At 40.9% G+C, this 15,656-nt stretch overlaps 1 protein-coding gene and 1 long non-coding RNA gene across 6 annotated transcripts in view; one reads left to right on the forward strand and one right to left on the reverse strand.

The window, feature by feature from the left end:
* LOC140690996 (uncharacterized) overlaps positions 1–9,287 on the forward strand; it is an 18,054-nt gene extending 8,767 nt beyond the window's left edge. Inside the window, exons 1-3 of one of the 2 annotated variants that reach the window (XR_012066426.1) lie at positions 238–407; positions 3,012–4,285; positions 8,789–9,287. This is a non-coding gene — a long non-coding RNA (uncharacterized lncRNA). Of the gene's footprint in view, positions 1–237; positions 408–3,011; positions 4,286–8,788 lie in introns of those variants that run through there. The other variant, XR_012066425.1, reaches the window with a different exon arrangement.
* Positions 982–15,656, reverse strand: HSCB (HscB mitochondrial iron-sulfur cluster cochaperone). Of its 4 annotated transcripts, XM_006213548.4 has the most exons (6): positions 15,360–15,655; positions 14,086–14,182; positions 13,658–13,747; positions 12,916–13,060; positions 11,379–11,426; positions 982–1,232 (listed from the first exon to the last, which is right to left on the reverse strand). In XM_006213548.4, exons 1-6 carry the CDS (start codon positions 15,593–15,595, stop codon positions 1,141–1,143), a joined length of 708 nt encoding a protein of 235 aa, XP_006213610.1. In that variant the 5' UTR covers positions 15,596–15,655; the 3' UTR covers positions 982–1,140. The 4 variants fall into 4 exon arrangements, with proteins under 4 accessions (XP_006213610.1, XP_031548493.1, XP_031548496.1 ...); XM_031692633.2 differs by lacking the exon at positions 11,379–11,426 and having other exon boundaries at positions 15,360–15,656; XM_031692636.2 differs by lacking the exons at positions 14,086–14,182; positions 15,360–15,655 and having other exon boundaries at positions 13,653–13,743.

The following is a 15,656-nucleotide window of genomic DNA, read 5'->3' on the forward strand; positions in this document are numbered from 1 at the left end:
GTTAACTAACCGAGTATAACTGGATCAGGATTCACAAGATATAAATTCTCAGGCAATGACGGGGGAAGATGCAAAGGAGCTGCAGTTTGAAGCCCTAGGAGTAGTATTTAAACCTTGGTTCAGAACCCTGAATTTTTTTAATTATAAACAAGAAATTGCCTCCAAGAGTTTGAATGTTGTTTCTCGGAATGTTTTAATCAGAATGTTCTATTTTAATCTTCCTTGATCCAGAGACTTAAAAAAAATTTTTTTTCTTCTGGAAATGAATCAAGAACTTAAACTGAATTTCGAAAGATCCAAAAGCGGAAGGGAAACTGCTTCGGGTGACCGACCGGAGAGCATCAAATGTCCAGGAAGAAATGAAAAGTGCTCCACTCCACCAAGATGGAGCTGAAAATATGGTTAAGGTTTAATATCAGACTAATTCTTGATAATATGATCTATATTTTATGTAGATAAAATGTATTTATTTTATGTATTTAAGTGTAGGCCAAAGAGACCCTTAGGCAGCTTTGCATGGTTCCCAAAGAGAATGCCCTGAAGGTCACACCAAAAAGGGGACTGATGGTCATGCCACCAGAAGGAAGATTTGGTTCTAGAGCAGAGGGTGGCAAACCCATGTCAAATCCAGCCCACCGCTTGTTTAGTAAACAACGCGCTGAATGGCAGAGTTGTGCAGCTGCAACCGAGGCCATACAAGCCTACAGAGTCTGAAATATTTACTGTCTGGCCCTTTGCAGAAAGTTTGCCAACGCCCTCCCCTCCAGGGCCTCAAGTTGGCCCCATTCCCGCCTCCTTATCCATGGGCCTAGATGGGGCACAGGGTGTATCAAATATCCCATGGAGAACTGACCACTCAAACTCTGGCTAGGCTGTGCTTCCACTGACATGACAGGCTTTGCTGTCACTAATGCTTGAGCCACAGGTTTAATTAAGATGATAAAAGCGGTTGAAGCCCATTTAGTTTCAATGAGCAGAGGCTGGAAAAGAAATATATAAGAACTTTATTTTTGTTTGACTGAAACATTATGCTGTACACCAGGAACTGATATGACACTGTAGACTGACTACGCATCAACAAAAAAAGAATGAAAAGAGAAAAAAAAACCTTTATTTTTAAAACTTTGAGATTAGCAACCATTAGAGGGGAATCTTCTTTAACTTAATCTTTTCTTCAATGTTTGAAAAGTATCTCATCTTTGTTAAAAGTTCCTTGGCTTTTTCAAAATCATCTGAAATAAAGAAAGACATTAATGTGAGGCTTTGTTTCTAGCAAGAATAAAGTCACTCTATTAACCTAGGCAGCTGGTTCAAAGCTGAGACCTGGGCTCTGGAGGGCTGACCAATTACGCAGTAAATCTGAGAGAGAGGGAAAGAGAGAGAGAGAGAGAGAGAACACGTGGATTGTTCATGGGACAAAGGAATTAACCAAAAGGTAGCAAAAGCATGCCTGTTCACGGGATTCAGACTTTAAATGAGAAGCTGGTTCTCTTCAGGACAGTCCCCAATAAATGAGCCGTATTTTAAGAGCTTTCCTCTATCATACGTTGTGTTCTAGCCCTGATGAGGAGGTGGAAGCACTGGGCGCTTCCTCTGTGGCAGGTACTGAGGTACAGAGCTGCTCTCCGGAGGCTCATGGTTTCTGGGAAAGATGCCCTCAGACCAGCGGTTCTTGACTGGGGATGATTTTTTTGCCTACAGGGATGTTTGGCAATGTCTGGGGACATTTTGGGTTGTCACACTGGGGAGGTGGTAATGACATCTAGTGGGCAGAGGCCAGAGGTGCTGCTACACAGCCCCCCATGACAAAGAACTATCTGGCTCAAAATGTTGGTAGTGCCAAGGTTGAGGAACCCTGACTTGGAGCTATGCAAAAATGAAATAATAAACCACCACATTTATATATGGTTGAAACTACAAGAAAGGTAAGAGAATGATTAACAAAAAATTCAATTGCCAAGGGCCTACCAGGGGCTTGGAAGGCAGTTGTCATGTTCTATTTCTTTATTTTAATTGATTGATTTTTTTTGTATTTAAAAATTTTCTTTTAATTATGATAAAACACTTGACATGAAATTTACCATTGTAACCAGTTTTAAGTGTAGAGCTCAGTGGCACTAAGTGCATTCACAAAACTGAATCTCTACCTCTGAAACAGTAACTTACTATTTCCGCCTCTGTTCAGTCCCTGACAACCACCATTCAACTTTCTATCTCTATGAATTTGGCTGCTCTAGGGACCTCATGTGAGTGGAATCATACAGTATTTATCTCTTTGTGACTTATTTATTTCACTTAGCATAATATCTTCAAGGTTCATCCATGTTGTAGCAGGCATCAGAATTTCCTTCCTTTTTAAAGGCTGAATAATATTCCCTTATGTGTATGTACCACATCTTGTTTATCCATTCATCGGCTGATAGACAGGTTGCTTCCATCTGTTTGCTATTATGAAAAATTCTATGGATATTGGTGGTGACAAAAATTTTCTCCTTGCCCAAACTCTAGCCAGGCTCCTCTGAGCCTTCTTCTTGACTAGCCCTCAACTTTTGGCCTAGAAAGACCTGAACAGACACGAACACAGTTTCTTACAGCTCAAAGGCCACATCCCTCCGATGACCCCAGCCTCACTTTAAAAGGCCTGCCTGAGAAAACAGGGCTGCCAGAAGAATTTATCATTCATTACAACTCACACCTGAATGTGGGGTCCCTGTCTCCCACAGTCTGCGGGAGGGGAGGAACCTAACCCCGAGAAGTGACAGTTAGCAAACCCAGATGGTTTCACAGGCCCAACTCCTGCTTCCTGCTTTTTTGTAATTTCTCATGTCCTTGACTCTGCTGAGCCCGTGTGTCCCCTTCCCTACTCCCTCATTCTTCCTTTAAAATGGCAGTTTGCACATCGAAGCTGAGTTCAGTTCATGCTGGACTATTTCCCTATTGCAATAGTTATTGCTGATTTGAACCTATCCTTAGCACTTTGACTGATGTCTGGCTTTGCTTATCTTGGATAGTTACCCGGTGCTGTGACTGCGATTGGAAACACCATTAGAGATGTGAGGATTGGACCTTTTGGTGTGCAGAGACTTTGGCCTCTTCTCCAGTTGACCTGCTTGTTTGGGCATCTAGGGTGAGTGAGTCTGACTCTGGATCCAGTTCTCCAGACACAACTCCGCTGAAGCACAGTGAAGACAGATTTGGATTCTTACGATTTTGAGCAACTTCTCTGAAGGGTAGGGTCCCAGGCTTCTTTTGAAAGGAAGAAACTCCGTGGGCTGGGATTCTTCCTGGCTCCCAAGCTGGACATTTTCTTTTTCCTGGATCCTCGTGAGGCCTCTTTGTTCTATCCGACCCTGGTCTTCCCATGGGAACTTGTTGGTCCCCTGAAACTCCCTGCTTTTGTTTTTTATTTTTTTATTGAAGTATAGTTGATTTACAATGTGTTAATTTCTGGTGTACAGCAAAGTCATTCAGTTATACACATACATATATGTGTGTATATATATATATATATCCTTTTTCATATTCTTTCCCATTACAAGTTATTACAAGATACTGAATATAGTGGTATTGAATACAGTTCCCTGTGCTATACAGTAGGACCTTGCTGTTTATCTGTTTTATAATATAATTGTTAGTACCTGCTGATCCCAAACTCCTAATTTATCCCTCCCCTCTACTTTCCCTTTGGTAACCATAAGTTTGTGAAACCCCCCTTTTTGAACTCCTGCTGACTGCGTGTCACTATGGTGCTCCGTCAGCTTCTTTTCTTGGTCCTGTGATTTTATGGGCAGACCTTGTTTCATTGTGCTTCGCAGATACTGCATGTGTTACAAATGCAAGGTCTGTGGCAACCCTGTGTCGAGCTGGTCTATCTGTGACATTTTTCTGATAGCATTTGCTAACTTCATGTCTTTGTGTCACATTTTGGTAATTCTTCCAATATTTCAAACCTTTTCATTATTGTGCTTGTGAAGGTGATCTGTGATCAGTCATCTTTGATGTTGCTATTGCAAAAGGATTACAACTCCCTGAAGGCTCAGATGATGGTTAGCATTTTTCAGCAATAAAGTATTTTTTAATAAATTGGTTTTATTAGACATAACGCTATTGTACACTTAACAGACTACAGTATAATGTAAACATAACTGTGCATGAAAACCAAAAAATTTGTGTGACTTGCTTTACTGCAGTATCCACTTTATTGCGGTGGTCTGGAATCAAACTTGTAACATCTCCAAGATCATCCTGTACTTAGGAAAATTTGGAACTTCTCTGGCTTCTTCAGGTAACTTAAGATTCCCCACACTGGCTCCTGTAAGATCCTTCCACTCCTCCTTCTTTCTCTTCCCACCTTCCATCTTCCCTTCAGTTCCTTTGCATACTATGCCAGGCCCCACTTCAAGCCCCTACCTCCTCAGCCCCTCTGTCTGCCCTACCAGGCCTTTCCCTTCCCACTCCTGCCCCTCAACTCCCTACAGGCACTGGAACTTTGGGCCCCCTGTCCCCATCAGGAGCTCACAAGGGACTCAGATACCTCCAAAAGCAACTACCTGAAGCTGAAAAGGAAAAAAAGAAAAGCCAATTGGAAAGACATTTAGTCCACAGTCTCCATACGATTAATATATCAGGGCAAAAAAACAAAATAAAACCCAAACTTCCCAAAATTCCTAAGTGTCTTCTGCACAACTAGTGGTAGAATGCTTTAGTCCTCACACTGAGCAAACCTTTAAAACTTGCTCCATCTGCCAGAAACACAACTTGGATAAATATATGATATACAGCAAAACTGTGAACTCTCATTTAGAGAATTAAATATCCTTTTATTTTTTAAAAACTTTTTCTTCTTTTTTTTTGGGGGGGGTAATTAAGTTCATTTATTTATTTTAATGGGGGTACTGGGGATTGAACCCAGGACCTTATGCATGCTAAGCACACACTCTACCCCTGAGCTATACTCTCCTCCTTAAATTTCCTTTTAAATTTCCCAATTTTATTGAGACATAATTGATATAACATTATGTTAGTTTTAGTTGTATAACATGATGGTTTGATATATGGACTTATTGCAAAATGATTACCACAATAAGTTTAATTAACATCCATCACCTCACATGAAGTGAGTTTTACATTATTATATTTATGCCTGACTTATGGTTAAAATTTTTAAATGAATACTGCAAGATCTCTATTTGCATCTATTTATAATACATACATACACTTATATTTCCCTACCTTTGGATGGTATTACCAAATTAATTTATAAAATCCCTTAAAGGAGTTGTATCCTAATTTGCTTAGAGAAAAATAAATGCTTTTATTAAATTAAATCTTCCTAAAACTTCCAGAAATATTGGAACCAACTCAAATGTTTTTTGACTTCAATCTGCGTAAATCTTTGGTAAATAAGACTAGTTTGATGTTCTTGGTTTAATAAGATGGGTATGTCTTCAGAGTTGTTAACTTTAAATACAATGCAAGCATATCGTTTTATTCTACTTGCGCTTACTAGTCAAATAAGCTAATATTTACTAGATGTTTAAGATAATTAAAAGAATACATTTGATATTACTCAGATTAAATCATTCTGATGAACTTTATTTCAACAATAATTGTGTCTTACATATTGTTTAAAAATCATTTCCAAGATCTTTTTTGGCTAATCCTAAGTTAAGTAATAGTAATTAAATATCTAAATTTTAAATAAGATAAAGTGCTAAAACATTCAGTATTAAGCATAAATTTATATACTTTTGGCTTCTTATTTTTATATGGTACAGAGAGGCCAAAGATATTTGGGTCTCTTGCTGAACATGTTTGTCTTGCCATGTAAAAATATTATATTATAAAAGGCATATGCCTCTAGAGATTATGAAGTGGTATATTCATAAAATGTGTTCATCTGCTACAGAATACTGGTATCTGATAGACAGCTCACAATTTCTACTTCCTAGTTTTTGCTGTAAAATAAAGGCTACTAATGGTTATAATTTATAATTGATACATGAAAATAAAACTACCAGAAACAGTAACAGTGAAGAAAAACAATGATGTACACAAACTATGGGAGAAAAGTAGGATTTTTTTTTTTTGGATAAAAAGTATGTAAGGAATGTAAATGTGTTTTTGTTAAGATTAAGAAGGAGAGTAATTTTGTCCTGAAGGAGAATGTGAAAGAGGGAAAGAATAAGACATAACCTGAATGGATGCAGAATGTTGTAGAGGGTTTGTGGAAAAAAAATTTTATGTTGTGAGGTCAAGGCTGGCTAAGATTAAGAGGATTGATATATAAGGTGCTTTTTTATTTTTTAAATGAACTTTAATATCAATAGCGTACTGATACAAAACCAGAGTTTGGTTCTCTCTCTGTCAAAATGACAGTTTCTTGGATTATTGGTCTGCTGTTAATAAAAAGTTGCAAAAGGTTTTTCTTTACCTTTTGCCTAGGAAACTCATATTCTGTATCTTATCAAAATAATTTCCTGGGCTTCTTGTTGTCTTTATCATGTCCTCAATTATGGAAGAGAACCGAGTCTTCTCACTGTTAAAAGAGCTAAGGTTTTTGGTTTTTTTTCCATGTTACCTCATATTTGCCTTTGAAATCTTTTATTATCACTTTGGTTATACACATAACTAATTATTGTTCCACAGTGACCTATGATCCTATTTAATTAAATATTCAAACCTTTTAACATTTTTGACAACTTCCTCAGATCACATTCTAAATAAGGTCTTCCTGACCTTGAACTGACTTTGAAGTTTCTGAGAGGGCCCCTGGAAAACCTCAAAGGATCTGTTCTCTTGCCTTGTAAAAAGAGATCTTAAACTAAGCGGGTTTTTGTGATGTAGTAAATTACAATGGAAGCACTGTCAAAGAAAAGGTAGTTAACCTTCCCTAGCTTAGTTTTACATGGGTAAAATGTTGTTATTTCAGAAATTGTATAAAGTTCTCAAAATTTGTTAATGCCTTCACTATCCATGATACGTTGTGGTAAGATGTTATCAGCCCAGTTATTATTTTTGAATGTTATATGTCACAGAAACAACCAGATTTCCTTTTCAATTGTGCTATTTTTATAATGACATCTCATCGGATCTTTAACTATGGCCATTTTAAGTTTTTTGCTATCCACAGATGGTTGCCATCTTATTCTGGTGCTTTCCTAAAAGCCCTTGCAACCAGCTGTAGGCCACAGTACGTGTGTTCAACAAAACGGTACCATGCCAGTTGCTCTGGGAAACAGGCTTCTGATGGCATTGGTTAAATAACCAAGCTCAGGCCAGTGGACCAAGTAAGGATTTCTGAAACGCTAATACAAAAGCCCATGGGTTTATAAAACTGTTAACCCAAGATCAAGCAGAACAAAACTAATTACATAGGATTGAGTAAACTGACAAAGGTTGATGGTAACTTTTTACAAATATTTTTTGTTCAAAATATTTCTGGCTCTTAAATGTTCTATTTTCTGGATGTAAGGAAACCCCCTTCTCTTTTCCCTCAAGATATCTATGACTCATTAACAATCTAAAAGTGACATACTTTTGTAAACAAGATTAGAACATTTATGTTTTTCTCCCTGCCTGATCCCTCAAAAAATTGGAAACTATTATTGAGTATTCTTATTTTCAGGGCAATATAGTCATTTGTGTAGGTTCAGTAAGAACCTGTCCTCTTTGTAATAGGACGTACTTAAAAATCAGGCTTTGACAGGAATGTCGTATTTGAAAATGATGTAGAAAGTCATCAATTTTAAGGATTTAAGGTTGTGTTGACAGACAATGCTTTCAAAGCCCTGTTACAAAAACTGGCCTGTTCTCTGGTGTACAAGGTTCCCAGCTTTACAGGTGAGTAAGGTCACTTCCTGGCAGGCCCAGGAATCTTAGAATATTTTGGGGACTTGGAGAAGAGAGGAATTCACCTGAATCTATGGGTACTATAGGTGAAGAAGTCTGATGGAGAATTCTTGGCTTGACTTTCCAGCACTGAGAGGCTTTTAAAGGCCGATCTGAGATTACTTATACAGGCATACTCAGAGATATTGTGGGTTGGGTTCCAGACCACTGCAGTAAAGCGAATATTGAAATAAAGAGAGTCTCATGAATTTTTCGGTTTCCCAGTGTATATAAAAGAGATGTTAACACTATACTGTGGTCTATTAAGTGCACAATAGCATTATGTCTAAAAAAACAATATACATGCTTTAATTTAAAAATATTTTATTGTGGAAAAAATGCTAACCATCAGCTGACGACGCAGGATTGCCACAAAACTTCAACGTGTAAAACAATGCAGTATTTGCAAAGTGCAATTGAACTAGTGATGCCTGTAAAAAGTTCCATTAAGAAAGCTTAAAAAGGCCTTTATGGTCGATTACCATTCTTGCTACACTTAAGTAAATAATCAGGCCAAATTTAATGAAACTAAAATTATTTTGGAAACAGGAACAATCTTACTTTATCTTTGGTTGAAGGGGGTGGTGTTGACTATGGAGAGAAATTTTATGTTCCATTGGAAAAGCATAACACATCCTTGTGGATTATCAGAGTCCACTTCTGTTCACTGTCTTTGTGGTTTTATTATCTACCTGTAAACTGAACTCGATCCCGCCAATCTTACACGTTTTGTCAGTCCTTACCGAATCCTCAGTTCTAGTTTCCTTCAATATCATGCTAGTTTTCCAAACTGATGTTTCCAATTTCCCTCCTTCCTGACCTGGTGTCACCAAGACTAGAACCTGGTTGCCCAGATGCTTGCTGGGACTCAGGCTGTCTCATAGCCCCTTTCCTCCAGGATCTGGAAAAGTCCTGCAGGCAGAAGCTGGATGACTTGATAGAAACTTCACAGAACTCGTCACCACAACAAATCACGGGTGGGTAACCTTTGAGCTTGGAGTTGCTGCCACAAAGGGCGCTCAGAAAGCCCACTACAACACCCTCTTCTGCGCTGTGCTCTGGGAGAAAACCATGACTGCGATGCTGATGTCTCTGCCATCACCACATTCGGACTGCCACCCAGGAAGTGCATCAGACTGCCCCTGCTCTCCTCATGCCACCACTTAAAGATGCTTAAGCGTCCAGTGTCTTCTCCAGTGGTTGCCCTCTAGACTCGGAGACTGGGCTTATAGTCTGTTTCAACCATTAATCCTTGGTTTTCTTTTTGTTTCCATAGAGATGCTACTCATATAATGTGTGACTGCTCATGTCATCCAGCAAATATCCTCTACTACCAGGTCTCAACGGCTGGCTCAGCTAGTCCTTCATAAACAAAAGACAATCGAGTGAGAAACGGGCTTCTGTTGTTCTGTCTCTTTCTGGCTGTTTGTTCCAGTCGACACCTGAAGATAGGGCCCCTGTCTCCTAGGCTCTGTCAGAGGGTGGGGGCCTAACTTCCATAAGTGCCAATTAGCAAACGCAGAGGAATTTCACAGGACCAACGCTGCTTCTGGCTTTTAAAAAAATTTTCACTTTCTTGACTGTACTGAGCCCCTGCGTGCCTCCATCCCTACTCCCTCTTTCTCTGTTTAAAATGCCCAGTTACTTCTGTACAAATTGAAACCGAGTTCAGTTCACGCTGGACTCTTTTCCCTACTGCAATAGTTATTACTGATTCAAATCTGTCCTTACCAATGCTGATTAGTATCTGGCTTTGTTTATCTTTGACAGTACATCTCTCTGAGCTCCTGCTATCAGTTCTTCAGGGGTACACCCAGAAGTGGAATTGCTGGATTGTACAGTAGTTCTATTTATAATTTTTTGAGGAAATGCCATACTGTTTTCCATAGTGGGTACTCTGTTTTACATTCCCACCCACAGTGCACAAGGCTTCCAACTTCTCCACATCCATGCCAACATTTCTTATTTTCTGTTTTTGTTTTTTTTTTAATCCTTGTAGCACCCATCTTAATAGGTGTGAGGTCATATTTCACTGTGGTTTTGATTTTCATTTCCCTAATGATTAGTGATGTTGAGCATCTTTTTTCTCTTTCTTTAAGATGGGTGGGAGGGACATGGATATTTGTTCTGTTATTATTCTTTCTTTCTTTTTTTTTTTAACCACTTTGATCAGAACTTTATTCAAACTTAGCTGTCTAAATGTTATTATTCTCAGTCATATTTGTGTATTATTTGTTAAGAAATTAATATTTTGTAATTAAAAAATAAAAGTCTACAAAGATCTAACAGGAACTGGGGGTGGTCTCTGGTGGAACACAATCTGACCATCTTAGACAGTAGACTGGGGACATGGATTTCAGGCGGATTGTTGGGCTAGGTTCCTGTCTTTCCTGCTATAGATTTATATTCCTTCTCATCTTTTTAGGGACCACCTCCCCACCCCCACCTTCTACCTGCTTCTCAGAATAGACTCCCATAGTCCCTGCAAAGTAGGCAGCACGCTTTGTAAGTGCATCTCCTCAGCCCTCACTGATAGGGCTGGAGTGGACATCTGACTCAAGCTGGGGCAATCAAATTCCCTATTCAAGGGATCTAGATTGGGTCTAGGAGACTCCGGACAGCTGGTAAAAGGTCTTGTTCTTATAAGGCAGTAGACCAAGAAGGACTAAGGAGTCAGCTAGGGGTGGGGCCATTTTGGAGCACTGTACACTAACAAGGAAGTAGCTGGAACCGGTGTACAGAGGGGAGAGAAGTATGGAGGGAACTGCCAGGGGCACTAAGTATTTAACCACAGTCTCAGTTCCAGACTGCTATCTGGTTCCCAGATCCTGTTCTAGAAAAGCTCTTTTCACACTATACCCTACTCAGCTTAGGGACTTTGCTCTGGGAGTTTCCTTATAATAACCTCCTTTTATCTGGGCTAATATGAGTTTCTCTCTCCTCCCTGCAGTCAAAGGATCCCTAAGTTAATAGCTTTTATTCTCTTATTTAAGGGGTGGCACAAGTCAGGGATGGAGAGAAAGGCTGTTCTTGCTTAAAAATAGCTAGAAACAGATCTAGCCTCTTCAATCTGAGAGCCAGGAGCAGTGGAGACAAGGATGCACACCCCATATTTACAATCTGGGCCCAGTTCGGTCATGGGCTTCTCCTCCTGGGTTTTGCAGAAGAATGTTGACTGCATGGTCTTGCCTGAGTTGGCTTCAGCCTATATCCCTCACCTTATCTTCCCCTACTTGGCAAAGGGGAGTGGGAGCACCCTCTCTCATATAATTCTCAACGGGCATATCTCTGGTTTTGGCAGACAGCTTGTTTCTTTAGCAAGAATATGAATCCTTAAAGGCAGAAATGTTGACTTGTCTCTGTTTTACAGCTCACCATGTACCTGCCATTGGATGAGCATATAATACCTACTTATTGAATGGATGGCTCTACTTCAGTGCTTACAATTTCTTTCCATATTTAAGAAAGTCAAGAAATGAAGAAAATACCTCCTTCAAAAGCTCTGCTCACACTGTCAGTCAATTCTTTCTGTTTAGCTGAAAAAGAAAACCATTATCTTAATTTTCCTATTTAAATAGACTTCTACTATGAAGACAACCCTCTGTCATCTTGCTGTGAACACAATGCAGCAGGGAGCCTGGATTCAAGGGAAGGCTTCTTACCCTTTGTCTCTACACGTTCCATGATGGCAGCTCCTGATAAGTGAAGCTCAGGCTGACCTTGGCTACACTGTTTTTCTACCCAAGAAAGGGTATCACTAAAAAATCATTTAAAAAAAAAGAAAGAAAGAAAGAAAAAAAAGGACAAGGAAATGCTTTGTTTTTTCTTTCTTTCTTTCTTTCTTTCTTTCTTTTTTTTTTGTTTTTGTTTTTTTGGGGGTGGGGGAGGTAATTAGGTTTACTTATTCACTTATTTTTTTAATGGAGGTATTGGGGATTGAACTCAGGACCTTGTACATGCCAAGCACACACTCTATCACTGAGCTATACCCTCCCCACCCCGGAAATGCTTTGATTATCTCCACCAAGCAGTCCGAGTCTTCCAGATTTCAGCCTAACAAGCTGGGCTTGCCTATCAGCAGGGCACTATAGCGTTTCAGGCAACCACTGGTGAATTACATAGCCTCTCAGGAAACTGAAATATTTAGATCACATTGTACCTTAAGAGAGAAGGTGCCAGGTGAAGTAAAGGGGCAGCCAACTCATATTTTTATTGTTTCCTCATTAGGAAATGAGAAATTTTATGGTAAGTGTATTTTCCAGATGTAAACAGTATCTATCATTTATACGGTACCCACTTTCAATGCACTTTCAGATACATTACATCCCCACAGTAGGCACTGACAGGTATTGGGAGAATGTTACCATGGTCACATGGTTGGTGAGTGCAGGGACTAGGAACAGGCCCCAAGTCACCTGACTCCTAGTCTAGTACTTCTCAGGTAGCAATGTGGTGTCAACAAAAGCACACTGGACTAGGGGTCTGGTCTCTGCCAATCTGTCCCACATTTCGGACTTGCTAGCTCCCACAATCACATGACCCATTCCTTAAAATAAATCCACCCCCACACACATGGTATTGATTCTGTTTCTCTGGGAAACTCTGATACACTATGGAATAAAGTAGAAAGTAAAGCAATATGAAATCATAAGACCAGGGTTTTAATGTTTGCTCTGCTGTATCTGTTGTGTGACCTTGGGCACTTCCATGAACTTCTGAGGCCAATTTTTCTTGTCAAAGATAATAATATTACCCAAATGATGTCATGGGTGGGAAGGAACACTGCAATCTGCAAAATACTATCACATTCTTGGTTTAACTCGGTCTTCCTGAGAGGGATTTTGCAAGTCTAACCTCTAGACAAAACTGTTTTCAGTTTAATCAGAAAAAAACGAACAAACAAACAAAAACCTTCCCTGAATCATTATGAAGGCCAATATGTACACTTTCTTTTCATTTTTCACTTAACCTGTACTCGTACTCAAAATAGCAATAAAACGCATTTGGTGGTGTTTTATCTTTTACCTCTGACAATAGATTCAATCTCTTTCATGGCAGTTTCACTTTGAGCTTCTGCAAGTTTTTCATTGATTTCCATTATTTCCATGAGGAATTGACTGTCCATTTCATAATCTGTCCCTTCGGGAATCTCTACTCCACGGAGCTTTAGCTATTGGGGCATAAACAGGGAAAATAAGTTTAATTCAAGAAACTATGGCCGGAGTCATAAATCCTACTCACTTTAAGTCCCCACTCACCCTTCAGAAAAGAATACTACTCATAGGGAAAGCCTGAACTGTCCCAGTAATGAAAGTGTGAGGGTAGGGTGCTGGAAAGTTGGACTGAGACAGGAGTAATGGGATGGGATCACTCTCTCCTACCTGGAACTAGGTATCCCCAAGGGAGTCATTCTTCCACTTGAGAGGTTGAAATAGATATCTGAAAAGATTCTATTAAATTTTAAGGTGCTCACTTCACCCCCAATGAAAAGCAAAACATAACAAAAATTACTCTTCCCTAAAAGTCAGCACCATCCAATCCTTGAACTTTATAGAAAATGGAAAAAAAAAAAGCAATTGGACAAGTAAGATTTATATAGACACCCAGAGAAAATTATACACATATAGTATCTTTGAGGTTAATTATCGTTGGGTTCCCAGACTGGCTAAGGTCTCAAGCACTCTTCTGTTGAATATAGGGGAGTAGATGTACCACTGAGCAATGGCACCAGACAGTCATGCATAGAAGGGTTGGAAAATCACCTTACAAGGTATAGTCCCCTGCTCAGGGGGGCCAGAAGGGTCTTATAGGCATCATTCACCAGGGTTGAATGCTTCTCTGAGAAGTCCTTTTCAGTCTGTTAGTGGAGATGAAGATAGTCATATTACCATCCAAATCAGCCACCTTACTGTCTCACAAACTGTTTCATGAAATATTTATGGGCAGGCACCTAAGGAAGTGGTCAAAGTAGAACCGGTATGGGATAAACTGTTTTTATTTTCTGATGACAGGTTCTAATTCTGCTGGGAAGTCAAGTAAAAGCTGAGTGCAGGACAGATCCAGGACAGGCTGGCTGGGGACTGACGGCCCAAGGGTGAAGCTGGTGGTCAGCTCTGTCACATGACCACAAGGCCACCGCCACCCACCCAATGTGAACAAGTGTTTGGGTATGATTAGGGGTGGCCAATAGGTTACCTGAGACTTCTGGCTGAAGAAATCTGGGTGGACAAGACGCTGCAGTTGCTGGTACCTATGCTGGAGCTTCGCAGTGTCCACTCTGAACGAGCGGTTGCTGGAAAGAAATTGGGAAATGAAATTCATGCATCAATGGAGTTTTCATGAGGGATGACACAATAAACATGTAGATAGAGCTATTTCAAAAAGTAGTAGGTACTGCAAGAGAAAACCGAATAGGATCAGAGTGGTAGATGTGGTGGACAGAGATGACCTCTGAGCTGAGACCTGCATGATGAAAAGGAATAACTGAAGATCAGATCAAAGAGTCATTCAGACACAAGGAACATGTAAAGGCCCTGAAGTGGGAACAAGATTGACATGCTTCAATAACTTAAAAGGGTAGTGTTACCACAGTTTATCCTAAGTGCTCAGTGACTGGTGGGGCATGATCCCAGACTCAAGGGGAAGGGGCATTCTAGAATCCCACCCTATTTTTCTAAGGCCCAGATTCCTTCATCTCTATCTCCCATTTTATTTTAATCCAATCCCTTTCGCTTTCTATTCCCAGAGCCTGCCTTATTTCATTAGTTCCACCTAAACCTCACCACCTCCTCAAGCTCTTCAATTTCGGAGGTAAGCAGGAAAAACTCTGATTTCTCAGACTTTCTCCTTCCATTCTCACTTTTCCCTTAGACTCTGCCCACAGTGTTAAGATTTTTCCGTGCTTTTATTCCCTTAGTTTGGATAACACCTCAGTACTTCTTTCTTAAAAGTCTCAACCCAACTTTAAACATTCTGACTCTTTCCTCAAGTCTCCGTCCTCCAGTGCCTGGCAAGTACCGTTCCCTGAGACCCCATCCCTCAACTTCGCCTTCTCTCAGGTCTCAAGTCTCCCTCCATTGTAGCCTCCAAACCTCAGTTTCCCCTAATTACACTCTCCGTCCCTCCAGTACTCTCTAGGGTAATCCCGGCTCCCTCGGCTCCCAGGCCAGTCAGCAGCACTAGTTTGGTCGGCTACTCTCTCTATCTCTCTCTCTCTCTCTGTCTCTCTGCCCTACAGGTGACCACAGGGAGGCAGGCCCTACTCCAGTCTCTGTCCCTCAAGGCGTCGTCATCGCTCAGGCCCGCCCCTCAGGGTCCTTTCTCTCTGGACACACCCCACCCACCATTCTCCCAGGCCCTGTTCTCTAGGGCTCCGCCCACCTAAAGTAACTGGTCCCGCCTTCTCCTCAAGCCGGACCGGCCCTCCCTTCTCGCACGCCCAGGCGCGTTTCCGAAACCGCCTCCCGTACCAGTCCATGAGGCTGAAGTAGTCTTGAGTGGGGTCAGGTGGTTGCAGCGCGCGGCACTGAGGGCAGAAGAACCGGTCCCCCCGCAAGGGGCCCCCTAGGCCGCCGCAGTTCCAGCACCGGAGGGAGTTGCTTCCTGCCAGCGAGGCAGCATTGCAGTTTAGCGGTCTCCTCCGGAGGACCCCTGTGGGCCACAACCCCGACACCCGGAGCAAGGTCCCCGTCCTTCCGCCCCACATCTGGCCGGCGCCCTGCCTCCCCGTGGCCACCTAGGAAAGTGGCCGACTAGCCTAGGGCTGC

This window comes from Vicugna pacos, chromosome 32 (genome assembly GCF_048564905.1).
Source record: "Vicugna pacos chromosome 32, VicPac4, whole genome shotgun sequence".
Lineage (NCBI taxonomy): Eukaryota > Metazoa > Chordata > Mammalia > Artiodactyla > Camelidae > Vicugna > Vicugna pacos.